This window comes from Dipodomys ordii, unplaced genomic scaffold (assembly GCF_000151885.1).
Source record: "Dipodomys ordii isolate 6190 unplaced genomic scaffold, Dord_2.0 Scaffold27, whole genome shotgun sequence".
Classification (NCBI taxonomy): Eukaryota; Metazoa; Chordata; class Mammalia; order Rodentia; family Heteromyidae; genus Dipodomys; species Dipodomys ordii.
Genome location: NW_012267243.1, coordinates 16,591,718 through 16,607,556, shown reverse-complemented (window position 1 = coordinate 16,607,556; position 15,839 = coordinate 16,591,718). Strand labels below are relative to the sequence as shown.

At 36.3% G+C, this 15,839-nt stretch overlaps 1 protein-coding gene across 3 annotated transcripts in view; it reads left to right on the top strand.

Moving 5' to 3' along the window:
• Nucleotides 1-14,522, top strand: part of Ccdc181 (coiled-coil domain containing 181) — a 26,661-nt gene extending 12,139 nt beyond the window's left edge. For 2 of the 3 annotated variants that reach the window (XM_013015784.1, XM_013015782.1), the window contains 5 exons: nt 3,906-4,045; nt 6,158-7,105; nt 8,095-8,241; nt 12,867-13,021; nt 14,164-14,522. In XM_013015784.1, the coding sequence (XP_012871238.1) occupies nt 3,929-4,045; nt 6,158-7,105; nt 8,095-8,241; nt 12,867-13,021; nt 14,164-14,323 (1,527 nt within the window). In that variant the 5' untranslated portion in view covers nt 3,906-3,928 and the 3' untranslated portion in view covers nt 14,324-14,522. The remainder of the gene's footprint in view (nt 1-3,905; nt 4,046-6,157; nt 7,106-8,094; nt 8,242-12,866; nt 13,022-14,163) is intronic. The other variant, XM_013015783.1, reaches the window with a different exon arrangement.
• Nucleotides 14,523-15,839: the final 1,317 nt, after the last annotated feature.

Sequence of the window (15,839 nt, the reverse complement as noted above, 5' to 3'; positions counted from 1 at the left end):
TGTGTGTGTGATAGATGATATCTGTGTGTGTGATAGATGATATTTATGTGTGAGTGTGATAGATGATATCTGTGTATGTGATAGATATCTATGTGTGTGTGATAGATATCTGTGTGTGTGTGATAGATATCTATGTGTGTGTGATAGATATCTATGTGTGTGATAGATGATATCTGTGTCTGTGATAGATGATATCTGTGTCTGTGATAGATAGATGATATCCATGTGTGTGTGTGTGTGATAGATGACATATCCGTGTGTGTGATAGATGATATCTGTGTGTGTGATAGATAGATGACGTATCCGTGTGTGTGATAGATATCTGTGTGTGTGAGATAGATGATATCTATGTGTGTGATAGATGATATCTGTGTGTGTGATAGATATCTATGTGTGTGTGTGATAGATGATATCTGTGTCTGTGATAGATAATATCCGTGTGTGTGTGTGATAGATGACATATCCGTGTGTATGATAGATATCTGTGTGTGTGATAGATAGATGATATCTATGTGTGTGTGTGATAGATGATGTATCCATGTTTGATAGATAGATGATATCTGTGTGTGATAGACATATGACGTATCCGTGTGTCTGATAGATATCTGTGTGTGCTAGATGACATATCCGTGTGTGTGATGGATGATATCTGTGTGTGATAGATGACGTATCTGTGTGTTATAGATGATATCTGTGTTATAGATGACATATTCATGTGTGTTATAGAAGATATCTATGTGTATTATAGATAGATGAAGTATCTGGGTGTGTTATAGATGATATCTGTGTATGTGTTATAGATAGATGACATATCCATGTGTATTATAGATGATATCTGTGTGTATGTTATAGATAGATGACATATCTGTGTGTGTTATAGATGATATCTATGTGTGATAGATAGATGATGTATCTATGTATGTTATAGATATCTGTATATGTGTTACAGATAGATGATGTATCTATGTGTGTATTATAGATATCTATGTGTGTGTGTTATAGATGGTATATATATGTGTGTGATATATAGATGCTATATATGTTTTATATGTAGAGATGATATATATGTGTATATGTATTATATAAAGGGATGATATATATATGTATATGTATTATATATAGATATGTATGCATATTTGCATTATACACATATAGATGATTATATGTATATATAATACATATACAGGTGAGTATATGTATATATGTATTATACATATATAGATGATATGTATATAGTCATTGATGAAATCAGAGTGTAGCAGGAAGCAGCAGGAAGGATGCTTTCTTAATGTTATGGACTTTTAGGCACTTTATATATTTTTGCTTAAGTGCCTATTTTATATTAAAAAGGAGTTCTTTCAGTGGCTTGTATTAGAAAGCAACATGTACAAAAAGGCTGTCTTACGAAGACAGCTATGAAAATCAGGTGTACACAGGACCTCCACTGTGGCAGAAGACCTGAAAGTCTCCTGGCCACACTGGAGTTTTTAGACACTTAAAAAGAAGGAGTTAATTATAGTTTGTTATTGCAATTTCCCATTAAGAAAGTGGATCTGGTCTAAGAAGAAGGAATTATAGTTTGTTATTGCAATTCTCTATTAAGAACATCATTTACATGGATTTTCACAAGTGATAAATGTTGATATCTAAATATTTGGTACTCACTAATAAAATAGGAAATAAATGTAGGTAATTTGGCTCGTGTGAGATGTAACTTTGTTGTAGCTTGCTATGTACGTATGGCTAGTATTCTGGGGACGAAGATGAAAGCAATTGAAGAGGCTGAATATCTTGTGGCACGTTTGAAAACGGCTTAAAGGACCTGGTAACAAGAAGTTATGATTTACATTCTTTGTTTACTTGAAAAGCAGTCTTGAGACTTTTCTTATATTACAGGAATCCAATTACACTCATTTAGAAGTACATTCATGTACTTCTCAGTTTACTTTAAGTAGTTTTTTCCATTAACTTATAATACCTAATGTTTAATGAGTAATCATTGTATTTTTATTATATTGATTCTGTGTTTCAGTTTTAAACTTAAGTCTTCACTTGGGTGAAGTAAATAGAGCATACTTATCAAGTCTTAAGCAAGTTATTTATGAGTTCAGAATTATATTATAAAATTAAAGGAAATATTGAGGAGCTCAGTATTTAAGAGCAATATAACTAAAACACCTTAAAGTAAAAATTTCAAGAAGTTATCTTAGCATCATAACTTTCTAATATATTTTAGTGTATTCTGTATTTTATTTTTTTTTGTCAGTCATTTGTCTTGAACTCTGGGCCTGGGCGCTGTCCCTCAGCTCTTCAGCTCAGGGTTAGCGCTCCACCACTTGAGTCACAGCGCCACTTCCAGTTTTCTAATGGTTTACTGGAGATAAGAATTTCACGGCCATTCCTGCCCAGGTTGGATTTGAACTGCGATCCTCAGATTTCAGCCTCCTGAGTAGCTATGATTTACAGGTGTGAGCCACTGGTGCCCACCTATTCTGTAATCTTTATAATGCCTTTATATTTGTAGACAGGTAGACATACAGCTTAAGTGATTTAGCCTGTCTTGGAGCGGGTTACTGGTAAATAAACTCATTCTGAAGTATTTTTTAGGTTCCTCCATCATAGACACACACAATTTTTTTTAGATAGGATGTTGAGACAGAGTCTCTCCATGTAACTCAGGCTAATCCCAGACCAAGTGCTGAGATTACAAACATGCACCAACACACCTGGCTCCACATCAACATCTTATTGTCCTTAACCCCTTACTTAGTCTTGAAGCATTATTTTTGACATTTTAAAGAAAGGTCATTTTATATTTAGCTTAAAATATATATCTGGAAGGGCTTGGAGTCTAACTAATACATTAAAAATGATAGCTACTCAATTGAAAAATAATTAAGCTGAATAATTAATTTTAGACTGAGTTGTTTTTCTTCCTTTATTAGTCCTTTGCATATGTTGTTGTTTCAATTGTACATGTTTTTATCTATGGCTTCTATTTAACTTTGCCTTCTCTCGAAAACTAGAAGCCCACTGCAATAATCCTAGGCCTTCTTTATAAATTATGGTGGAAATACATATATGTGTGTGTACTAAGAAATATATATATATAGTAAGAATTAAACAACTGATTGTCAAAGTTTTACAAACACATATACAGTTTTACACACACATACAGACACTTTATAGGTAAAGATTGGTTTGAAAATTTTTACACAAATCAGCAAGGTTAATTTTGGTTTCCCTATACTTAACGATAACTTTAGATTGATTCTTTTTATATACCACTTTAACAAACATTTGTTATACTTCATACGATAGTCCTATTTACTGTCACAACACTCTGTGATAGTATTATCAAAAAACTTTTAATAAAAATATAGTTAGGATTAACAAGTTTGACTTCTGTAGAAATCAACATTCACTATAATTAAGAATCAGTTATTACTTATTAAAACAAATTCAAATTATGTCCTTTAAGTTATTAGAAGGATTGAGAAACAATGAGAATTTCCATAATTGTTTTTTATTTGAACATGGGACAATGCAAGTAAAACTAAAATAAAACAAAACTAGCTTGGGGAGAGCGTTACAACTTGGCAGGGAAAGAGGGAAAATCTTTTCCGTAGTCTCCGTCTTCTAATCTGCTTAAAAAATCGTCTTACAGATCAGGGTTTCAGGGAGAGAGAGAGAGAGTGTGTGTGTGTTTGTATGTGTGTAGGTGTGTGTTAGGAATGTTCATTTATAGAAACACATTGCCATTGCAAGTCTTTCTTTTAGGCTATGTAAAAATGCATGTTTATTCTGAGTATTACATATTATATATTTCTGCAACATTAACCTCCACATTCCATTCCACCTTTAAAGTCAACTTAACATACACTTTATCTTTTAAAATCTTACAGCATTATTCTCTAGCAAGCGGAAAATGAATGACAATAAAGACAGTGATTCAAAAGAAAGTGGAGAATATGAAGATGATTTTGAAAAGGACCTGGAGTGGCTAATTAATGAAAAAGAACAAAATGATGGCAGCCTAACAGAGGTATATATAGATTATAGCCGTATATATAGATGACAAATGGCATTTAGAGTGATTACAAAAGTGCAATCTAATAAGATCATGATGTATTGCATCAAAATAAAAACAAATAGTTGATTCCTGTTTTCTGTGAACTTGAGGACAATCATGGGAGTATTTTGATATAAATTCAAAATGAAGCAAATTCTTTAAAAAATCTTAACCTTTCATCTGGGAGTGAAAATTTAAGACGGAATAAGCCCTCCAGAGGAATGGATACAGAGAAAGAATTAAAGTGTCATTGTGAGTTTGTAAGATACTTCTAGGGAAAAAGCTCTCAGGATAATATGCTATTAATAAGTGATATAGAAGGAAAATCCAGGAACTTAACCAGTTCCTGGCTCATGGTAGGTCCTTTCTCTCTTCACGTATATAGTGTGTATGTGTGTTCTTATATGATATGCATGTGCATTAGTGTCAATAAATGGAGACGTAATGAGGAAATGGAGTTAGACTGGGATATTGAAAAGTGATTTTAGAGTGATAAGAGTCATCATTATTATTATTACAGAAGAGGCCAGATATAATGGAGTTAAGGAAAATATATGGGGAAATAAAGGTGTTAGCTTTTAAAACCTTCTCTTACCTCCATCTTGCTTTTTTATATGATGGAAAAGAAAAATGGGGTAGATAAGATTTGAAGATGGCAACAGAATAAAAAATGCAGATTTCTTCTAAAACAGCTTTTAAAAGGGAGTTTTATGCATCTTAACAGAAAACTAATAAAAATGAATAGCAGCAGAGCTACCCAGAGTGGTAAGATTGAACCAAAGTTCTCCAGAGTGGAATGGTGTGAGATATTCGAAGTACTGGCTGATAAAATGAGAGAAGTAATAATAGTGATGGTTCATAGTTTTACTTTTTTACTCACTCAGCAAAGATAATGACTACCTACTAGGTCAGGGGCTATTCTAGGGATACCACAGGAATCAAAACAAAATGCTTTCTTGAATCCTACACATTTCCATGCATGATTCTAGCAACTTTTTTTTGCTACTGGTGGGAAAAAGAGATTAGCAAGCTGGGAACAGTGAATGGTTGAGGTGAAGATTTCTTTCTAAAAGAAAAAGTGCTGAAGGAAAAGAAATGAAAGCCAAAGGACATTTTATGGACACTGAAGAAAAAAAGCAGAGAATCAAATAAGATTTAAAGGAAAAGAAAGAATTGCAAGGCAAAGATATTAACTCTAGTTATTTGGCAGTCATTGTAATGTACTAGATTTATTTCCTTATCAGATATCACACAATAATTTGCAGGTTAGGAAGTACAGGTTGTCAAAAGAGATGATTGTTGAGCAAATAAAAGAGGAACATAATTTTAAGGAGTAGAAATCAGCATGTTGTATTCCTATAGAGCTGCAGTAAGAGGGAAAGAATTGTCTGAGAAAGAGGAAAAAAACACATGCTCTGATGGTTAAACTTTTGGTAAGGGAAGAGGTATGTATAATCAAGGGGAGAGCTGACAGAAGCCTTTACATGAAATTGCAGACATGTAGGGCTAACTAAGGTAGTTAGTCTGGATTATTTATATGTCCGGTGGAGGTGAGAAAGGAACATTTGACATAGAGGTAACATAGCTTTGGAATTTGAATATGTGTTCTGTAGATACTAGCAGCCATGAGTAGGACACAACTAAAGGACTTTATCTAATAATAGCCTGGGGGGAAAGATTTTGTTGTTGTTGTTTTGCTTCCGGATTCTTATTTTCTTTAAAAAGATAACTATTGTTATTATTGTGTTGTACAGAGTGTTTTTTAAGCATGCAAATCTTGCAAGCAGGTAATGTTTCAAAATTTTTTCCAAAAATGTAAAAAAATTAAAATTATTACAGAGGCCGTAATATTAAAATAATGTTGTGTTGGCCTCGAAGTATGGCTCTAGCCGCTGTATATTTTTCTCTTACACTGTTCATAAATATGTATTTGAATATTAGGATTGAAGTCTGAGCAAGAGTCAATTCGAATTTCCTGTTCAAAACAAATCACACAAATAGGAAAGATCATCCATTTTGTATTGTTCAGATAAAAATGAACAGAACCTTGATTTTACTGAAAAAAAATACTATCTTTTATTTAAGGTGAGTTGTAAGCAGGAAGAGGATATTAACCAGGAATTGAAGGAGAGTGACACTGAAAAAGAACATACCCAGCAGCTTTCAGATTCTGACACATCTGTTAAGGATGAGGCTTCTGCACGAAGAAATGACTTCATTTCTGTACCAAGTATCCAGCCTTTAGATCCCCTATCAGACTCAGATAGTGAAAACTCTTCTCAGGATTCCAAGCCGGAAAACCAAAAAGACCATGAAGAAGATGAAGATGAGGAAGTAAAGAGATATATTATGGAGAAAATTATACAAGCCAACAATATTCTACAGAATCAAGAACCCATAAGTAGTAAAAGGGAGCGAAAACTTAAATTCAAAGACAAATTAGTTGATCTGGAAGTTCCTCCCCTTGATAACAATGATACTTATAAAAATTCTTTTGAAAATGAGAATAATATGTCTGGAAAACTGTCACAGTTATATATTTCCAATGAATTAGAACAAGAAAACGTGATCTTGTCACTTCCTGACAGAAGCTGTGAAGAAAACAGGGATGGGAAGATACTGATAGAGAGAGATGGGAAGTTTGAACTTGTGAATTTGCAGGACATTGAGAGCCAAGGGTTTTTGCCTCCCATTAATAATGCCAGTAGTATAGAAAATGAGCCTCCGCAGTTGCTACCCAGATCTCCTAATTCATCTGCCAGTGGTGTGAAGAAAGATGAAACTTCAGGAAAGAGTCATGCGATCACTCACTCATCACCAGGAGAGCCATTGGCTTACGTTCCTCAGCCACCATCCAACCCCAAAGCTCGTCCCAGCTCTGCTGCCAACTTAGATCGAAATAAAGGAAGCAGGAAATCCCACCGGACACAATCCGCCAATATATCTCCAGTGACCTCGACCTACTGCCTTTCCCCTCGACAGAAAGAACTCCAAAAACAACTAGAACAAAGGAGAGAGAAGCTCAAGAGAGAGGTAAGAATGAAAGTAGACGTTGTATTTTTGGAATGTAATAGAAATGCTTCTTCAAAAGTGTTTGAGGTTGCTTGCTTTGTTTTTCTATTGTGAAATCGAATGGTTAAGTGTTACTAATGTATAAATGATTAACTATATGACTTATTACCTATGCCTTTCTTGTAACCGTCACAAAGCATAGTGGAATGATCTGTTTTAGAGTAAGAGGGATCTCAGCGAGAACATCACTTGGTCCTCTCATTTTAAGGGTGAAGACTCAGAATTAAGTGGTCATTGAAAGTAATTTTGATAGAAGATAGGTGAAAATTACACGTCATGTGGAAAAAAGGCACATAGTTGTTGGATGGAATAGGCACCAAGTGTAGTTATAGGTCCATGATTTCAGGGATTTGATTTAGGGTATGTGTAGGTCAGTGGACTCCATGGATTTCAATGGGTTTCACTCCTCACCTGAGGCCTGGCGTTCTCCACATCTCCAGCTCTGCCACTTCACAGGGACCAGCAGCACCGTGCTGAGCTTTGGCTTTGCTGAGAATAAGTAGCTTCTCAACCAGATTTCCAAGATGCATTGGGGTGAGGGGCCGAGCTGTGCCAGTAGACAGGGTTTCCAGGGTGCCATTGGTTGGGAAATCCCCAGTGGAGCTGCCAGTCTGGTTGTGAGATCTCAGCCACCGCGCGGTGCTCACCAACTGCAGCTGGCCTCTGGCTCCTGCCTGTGTTTTGTGCCCAGCAGTACCCATGGCATATTTGTCACAATGTGAGGCTAAGCAAATCTGCGGTGCCACAAGTCCTGAGCGTGGTTTGGTGTGAGAGCAGCTGTGCAACGTGGCGTGCCAGCTTCCGTCTTCCTCTTCCCTGAGGCCCTGTTATTCCCAAGATGCACGCACAGTTCCAGGGGCAGAGATTCTGATTTGATACCTCAAAATAGGTTGAACAGATACATAATTTCATTAATTTTTATGAGTGTATTTTCATATTCTTTCTTCCAGGAAGAACAACGGAAAATAGAAGAAGAGAAAGAAAAGAAAAAAGAGAATGACATGGTGTTTAAAGCGTGGTTGCAAAAGAAGAGAGAGCAGGTTCTAGAAATGCGAAGAATTCAGCGAGCAAAGCAAATTGAATACATGAACAACAGAGTAAGTAGAATGTCCAGATGATAAGCAAGTTCATATATATATTAAAGTGGATCTTCTTTACAGAAGAGTCTTAATATCAGACTAAGAATCTTTGAATGTAGAACGTATAAGAGGTCCCTGCAAAAGATGTCAAATGCAGGTGAATTTTTAATTTCTAAGGAGCCCTGTAAAAACCAAATGATCCTCATATCATTCAGAAGTCCCTTAGCACAAAAAAATGGAAAGTGGCTAATTCATTGCTTAAGGTGGTATAATTTTGATATTCAAATAAGACATAGATACATATCCCTTCATTCCACACTTACAGATTAATCTTACTTTAGATACATACAGAAATCACATATATGCATATATATCACTTATATGCATATATAACAGGTATATGCATATATATATATATATATAATAGAGAGAGAGACAGAGATAGAGACAGAGACAGACATACAGAGAAGAGAAATTTATATTCTTTCCTTAGCTCTTCTAGACTCATATTCCAATGACAACCTTTTCAACCTTTTCTTGCCAGTCTTGGGGCTTGAAGTCTGGGCCTAGGTGCTGTCCTTGAGCGTTTGTGTTGAAGTCTTGCACTGGACCACTTGAGCACACAGCTCCACTTCTGGCTTTTGGGTGGTTACTTGGAGATCAGTCTCTCACAGATTTTCCCCTGGACTGACTTTAACTTCAACCCACAGATCCTAGCCTCCTGAGTAGCTAGGTTTACAGGCATAAAGTTACTGACACCTGGATTATTGTATGCTTTTTGTTTGGTGGGTTTTAATTTTTTAAGTTTAATATTTATTTATTGTTTAGTAGACTGTTGCTATATAGCCCAGGCTGGCCTTGAACTTGATATGTAGCCCAAGCTGGCCTCTGGCCCCATGTTTCTCCTCCTCCAGCTTACTCATATTGACCATATAGTTGCGCACACAAAACCCAACTACATTCTTTATTAACGTAGTGAATAGATACGTGTGTTTCCTTTAGTCTATGAGTTGCGTTAGTACCCAGATTTATAGTTGGTTAATCAGAAGCCCCGGTCACAATCTGAGACTTTCAGTTGGCGTCTGAGGTGAGGGCAGCCTTGGGAGACGGGCTCTTATAGTGGAAACTGACGCTCTCTGAGACTGATGTTCACTCCAGGCGAGGTCAGAGTTGAGTCACCCTGTAGGGTAACAAGGTAGCACTGCAGAAAAACACTCCACACATTCTTTTTTATGGAGGGTGAATGAACCAGGAAAGTTAGTTGTTCTTCTTATGAAATGTGAAAAATCTTCTCTGAATTTTTTATTGTGTATTCAGTTTTTTAAAATAATTTAAAGTAATAGACAAATTATTGGTAATTTTTATACATAGTTTGTAGAAGCTTTTAGCTTTTAAAATCTTGGAATGAGGTAGCTATACTTTTGTTAGCTACACAGCCACAAAACAAAACAAAACACGGTGGTACATATTTGTAATCCCAACTGCTTGGAATGTTGGGACAGGAAGGTTGTACTTCAAAACCATTTATTAAACTTTGCATTTGGCGTGTGATGAGTGCTGATTCACAGACAAGACAGTATGAAGGCCCCTGTCATCAGAGCTCATATAGTAAAGATTTAATTTTTAAAATTAGAAATATTGTTGAATTCCATGCAAAATAAGCTATGAGAAATCATAAACAAGGGAAACATGTATTTTAATAGTTCAGGAAAAGTTTTTATAAGTCAGTGAAAGTAGGAGCAGCAGAAATTAGGCCAAGAATTGGAGCAGTTTCTTCAGGTCAAGAGAACACGTGGGAATGTCCTGAGACCAGTTACTGCTTGATGAGTGTGCGAGGATTTAGAACATGAGCAGAATCATGTGGTGCACACGCTGTACTGTGCATTTTTATTTGATGGAGCTGCCAGAAGCCAGGACCTCCGTAAAGCACAGATACAGCACTTCCAGGATGTATTTCCACAGTGTTGCCTTTGTGTCTGCTACGAATTAGAAAGGTCCAGAGCAGATAACAGGAACCGGATGTACTAGCTCCAGTGAGAGGTGACAGCCACTTAGGTTAGGGTTGTGGCAGTGGATAAAGGGATTTGAGATGCGCTTTAGTAATTGGTTATGTAAAGTGTGTGAGATAAAGAAGAGTATGTTGGGTTTCCTTCTGAGCAGTTTTGGGGCTGGCGGTGCTGTCCCCTGGGGTAGTATATAAGACACTAGTTTGGGGACATTATCAGGGCAGTTAGTAAGCTGTTGAGTTTTCCTGTACCTATGAAAGATTCAGGTGAGGATGTTGAAGATTAACTGGAGAATCTGTCTTGTAATCAGCGAGTTTGGGGCTGGAGATAGGAGGTAGATGAGTGACTGCAGAGATAGAGTGGCTTGTGGAGTCGCCTATGTGGCTATAGACCAGGGCAGCACGTGGCCAGGGGAGAGTTACCGCACAGGAGCACAGCCAGAGATCCGGGAGGCTGGCGTCGAATGGGTCCTTGTTAACCATAAATACTACTTAGGAATAGGCTGGAGAGGAACACTGATCCAGAAGTTGTTAGATTACTAGCTTTAATAGAGCCAAATGAGGTGTTTGTGAGTGTGTGTGTGTGTGTGTGTGTGTGTGAGTGAGTGAGTGACTGGATGTATGGATGGTAGAATATCACAATTCAAAGACATTTTTATTTTGTAATCAAAAAGTTTAATCTGTTAGTAATTGCTTTTTTTTTTTTTGGTTATGGGGCTTGAACTCTGGGCCTGGGCGCTGTCCCTCAGCTCTTCAGCTTAAGGAGAGCGCTCTACTGCTTGAGCCATGGCGCCACTTCCGGTTTTCTAGTGGTTTTTCTTGGAGATAAGAATCTCAGGACTTTCCTGTCCAGGCTGGCTTTGAACCGCAATCTTCAGGTCTCAGCCTGAGTAGCTAGGATGACAGGTGTGAGACACCTGTGCCCGGCTAGTAATTACTTTTAAATTCACATTTTATGTTTGTAATTATTGTTTTGAACTTTTTTATAAAGAGGGAGGGATGTTTTCAATGTATTCCCATCAATCCTACCCATAGTTGAGATTTGCTATTAGTTCTTACAATATCTCCCAGTCTAGCCAGGAATGCAGCAACTTACTTAATTGATAGTAAAGTTTAAAATTTAAATGTAACTTAAATGACCTCATATGAGGTGACATCCTGTAGTGTACACTGCAGGCAGAGAAAAAGGACCCTTATTTTTAATCATTGACACAATACAGTGCTTACGTGCCTCCTGTGTAGAAAATACTCTAAATCTATGGAATTAATGAATGAACATTCCTGTTCCTTGAATCCTCTCTGAATCTCAGGTTGTACACTTCTCAGTCATCTTCAGTTATCTCTAGACAATTAAGTTCAGCACTGATCCTTCAGATCCAGGGATTCTCTCCCTACAGGTCACTTGTGTAGCCAAGATACTGAACAGATGCATCATATAAATTAGAATGGAGCATGCTTGGCAATCTAAGTTACAGATGAGAGAAAGTGCAAGCTGGAGAAGTTCTTCTGTGTGGTAGAGCTTGTGTGGGGGGCAAGTGTATCCTTTCCTTTTAGCCACACACTGTCATGTCATGGTTTTCTAAGATGAAAGAGCCCTAGTTTGTCTCCTCTTCTCTTTTATTTCTCCAAACCAGATCCTTTCTAACATTTTTTAGTGTTAGGAAGTTCTTTACAGATGTATCCATCAAGAACTCTGAGGGACTAAGAAGTGAGCTACTCCTGCAGGCTGTTCTTAGGTGAAATGCTCTGGGCTGTTCAACTTTATCAGAACACTAACCTTTATACCTACCGTTCACAGCAATAATTAGTGTTATTTGCTCTTTTTTTTTTTTTTTGAGACAGGCTCTTGTTTTGTAGCCCAGGCTGGCTTCAAATTTATGATCCTCCTGACACAGCTTCCTGGCATGCTAGGATTACAGGTGAAATTCAGCCACTACTGAGAAGTAACCACAGTATGAAGATGGGCTTAGCAATTAAGTAGGTTCTGACTGATAACTCTTAAAATGGAAAAAAGTTATAAGAAAAAGATAAGGAACACAGGTGTTGAATGGTTTCTTTACTAATTGTATTTCCCAGAGCTCCTTTAGGAACTGTTCCAAAGACCTTAACTCTATTCTTATTGCCTATCCCCAACTTCTCTTCAATTCTTGGTTTTACATGTTTGTAGCTTTGTGTAACATTATTTTACTTAATAGAGAGTTCAACTTGGAAAATCAACATTTCTCTACTTTTCTTTATTTATTGATTATCTCAAGACATTTAATGCTAGAAGTTGAAATCAGGATATTGGAACATGCTAGTTAAGCACTGTACTAGATAGATCCTGTCTTTTCAAGAAGACATTTGACAGGAGCTAGACAGCAGTAGGTTCAAGCTTGAATTTTCTGACAGCAGTGTAACCAGTACTGTCCACTTTAGGGTGATACATTGATTTGGATACATAGCCTGCAGTTAGGCTATGTATTTAGGGTTTTGAAAAATTCACAAGCAAGGCATTCTTGTGAAGTTTCATAGGCAGGGCCTCAAATGGCATTTTTTTGAGATTGAGTGTTTATAAAATTTCACAAATTTGTCAGTACTGTGAGATAGTGATACTTTGAGTGTATCTGAATTAAGCAAAGCTTGTTTCTCTCCTCAGCAGGCAAACAGAGATCCACAGCTAGCTTTTCGATTGTGGCTTAAGAAAAAGCACGATGAGCAGATGAAAGAAAGAAAATCAGAAGAACTAAGAAAGCAAGAGGAATGCTTATTCTTCCTGCAAGGCACCGAAGGCCGAGAAAGGGCTTTTAAACAGTAAGCTAACAGCAGAACATTTACAAAGGAACACCTGTCCTCTTATACTTATTTGGCAAAACTGCTTTATCTCACTAACTCTTGAGAAGAGAGACTTGGGACTTAGTAAGCCTTGGGGAGAATGTAGAGTCCACTTGGGGAGAATGTTGAGTCTACTTACCCTCCCCCACCATTTATTATAACATAAACAGTAATTGCCCAATGGAGAAAAGGGAAATTGTTACATTTTTATCACTCATAAATCATAATCATGACTGTTAGCTCTGAAGCTCATGTCATTGATATATTCCTCTATATGTGTATTTATAATTTAAAAATATAAAATGAAACCATATTGTACCTACAGTAGTAATCCATTCCATATACATTTACCCCAACTGATCAATAATTGACTAAAAGGTAGTTGGTTAGAGTTGTAGCCAATGCAGGAACATAGGAAATTATGAGATTTTCTTCTGTTACTTGATTGCTTAGACTTATTTCTGAAAAAAAGTCTCTCTCTCCATACCTATACAATTATATATACCAGATAAGATATATTACCAGATTTATGGGTATATAGTTTTTATGGTATTATAACTAAGCAAGATTTATAGACTTGGGTATTTGGAGTGTGGATTCCTTCTTTACCACATTTTATGCTTTCAAACTGAGGTGCTTTTTTTTCCCCCCATTTTAAGGAAGCACTATTACATGCACTAAAAAGCACAAGAGCACTATAGTTTTCTTCCTAGGAAGATTAAGGCAGCTTTTTTGCATCATTAGTGTTTTAACATGAATATTTAATCGTTTAGAATACAGCTATTTGCAAAAAGTTATTTTGAATCTTATCAAATAATTAATTACAAACCATCTTTTAAAAAGAAAGATAGACTTATAAGACATTAAAAATATTGTGCTTAGTAGTAAGAAGCTTAGTGCTTGGTAGTAATAAGTTGGCAGTTTAATCATTGAAAATGTCATTATTTGTTCCCAAATATAATTATGTTTTCTTGAGTAAGCCTTGGGCATATGCTTTAAAATTTTCAGTTGCTACTTTAATAATTTGTTATGGTATTTTAATGTAAAAAATAGTCAGTTTCCTAACTTTATAGCATGAAAAATGTATTTAGGTTATACTCACCAAGTGCCTTTTCCTACAGATGGCTCAGAAGGAAACGGATAGAAAAAATAGCAGAGCAACAAGCTGTCAAAGAGAGAGCTAGACAGCTCCGACTAGAAGCCAGACGCACTAAACATATACAGAACCACCTGTATAACATGGCAGAAGCCAAAGCTTTCCGTTTTACTGATCAGTACTGATCAGTAGAAGAGTCTATTAAATACTTCATTTGGCACCTGCTGTCATCAGAATTTGGATATCATTTCTTATGGGTCTTGTGTTTTGGTAATACTCTAAATTGTGGAAATGGTATTTGTCTTTTGGTGATATTGGTGGTGAATTTAAATTTGTTTTTTTTGACACTAAAAGAAAATAAACTTCTCTCAGTGTTGGAATGTATTGTGCCATCTTTTACTTCATGCAACAAATGGATCAGTAAATGAACTCTGTTCTGCTTCTAAATATTTCAATCTAGAAAAGATACAAAAAAGAGACAAATTGTTTTTCATCATTCCTATTAAAAAATTGCAGCAGAACATTTCATAAAGTAAGAGAAGTGACTTCTTGAATAAGCCTTTTCTAAGGCTTTCTATACAAAGTCCTATTAACTTTGACTTTAAATAGTGTAGGACTAATGTCAACTCTTAATACTTAAAAGAAAGATATAATAGTATTTTAGGTATGTTACACAATAAGCCATACTTTTTTGCACTTAAAAATGTGCTTGGTATTGTTGCAAATGTTTTACATAAATAATACAATCCCATGACAGTCCTATTTGTTGCATTTCTCTGAGTTAAAGCTAAAATACCTAGACATGAGTAGTTAATTCACAGACTTTGGCAACTATCCCGTCCTGAATCCCCAGTATTGACCTTATTAGTACAGAGACAGTACCTACCACTTAGAAGCATGCCAGCCAGAAATTGGGACATGATGAAAACAGATTTCTTACTGTATCATAGTGACACACAGATTCAACTTAACTCTTTTGCACATATGCATATCCAATTGTTCCAGCACCACTTTTTGAAGAGATTCTTTTCTCATTAAGTTCCACTCTTGTTGAAAACCAGCTGATCACAGATGTGTTTATTTATTTATTTTTTGGGTCCGGCCGTGGGGCCTGAACTCTGGGTTTGGGCGCTGTCCCTCAGCTCTTCAGCTCAAGGCTAGCGCTCTACCACTTGAGCCACAGCACCACTTCCGGCTTTTTTTTCTGCTTATGTGGTACTGAGGAATCGAACCCAGGGCCTCAGGCATTCAAGGCAAGCGCTCTACCACTGAGCCACCTTCCCAGCCCAGATGTGTTTTATTTTTTAACCTTCAATTCTATACCACAATTGACATGCCCAATCTTATTCTATTAGCACATTTTAATGATAGCTTTCTAGTTTGAAATTTAAGTTATAAATCCAACTTTATTTTCACCTTTGTTTCAGTTATACTCAGAGGTGTTACAATTCACATAAGGTTTATGAGCTTTTCCATTTTTGTAAAAGAAAAAAAAGGTGGTTAATCTGTAATTGTTCTGGGTAGTACTTCTTAGTATTGTCTTCTGGTCTATGAACGTAGGATGTATTTTTAGTGTAGCAATGGCTTTGTAGTTTTCAGTGTAGAAGTCATTGCCTTGTTTGATCTACTGTAAATGGAATTGGTTATTTTGAGTTATATAGAAATACAAATGGTTCTGTGCACTCAATTTAAGGATTTTTC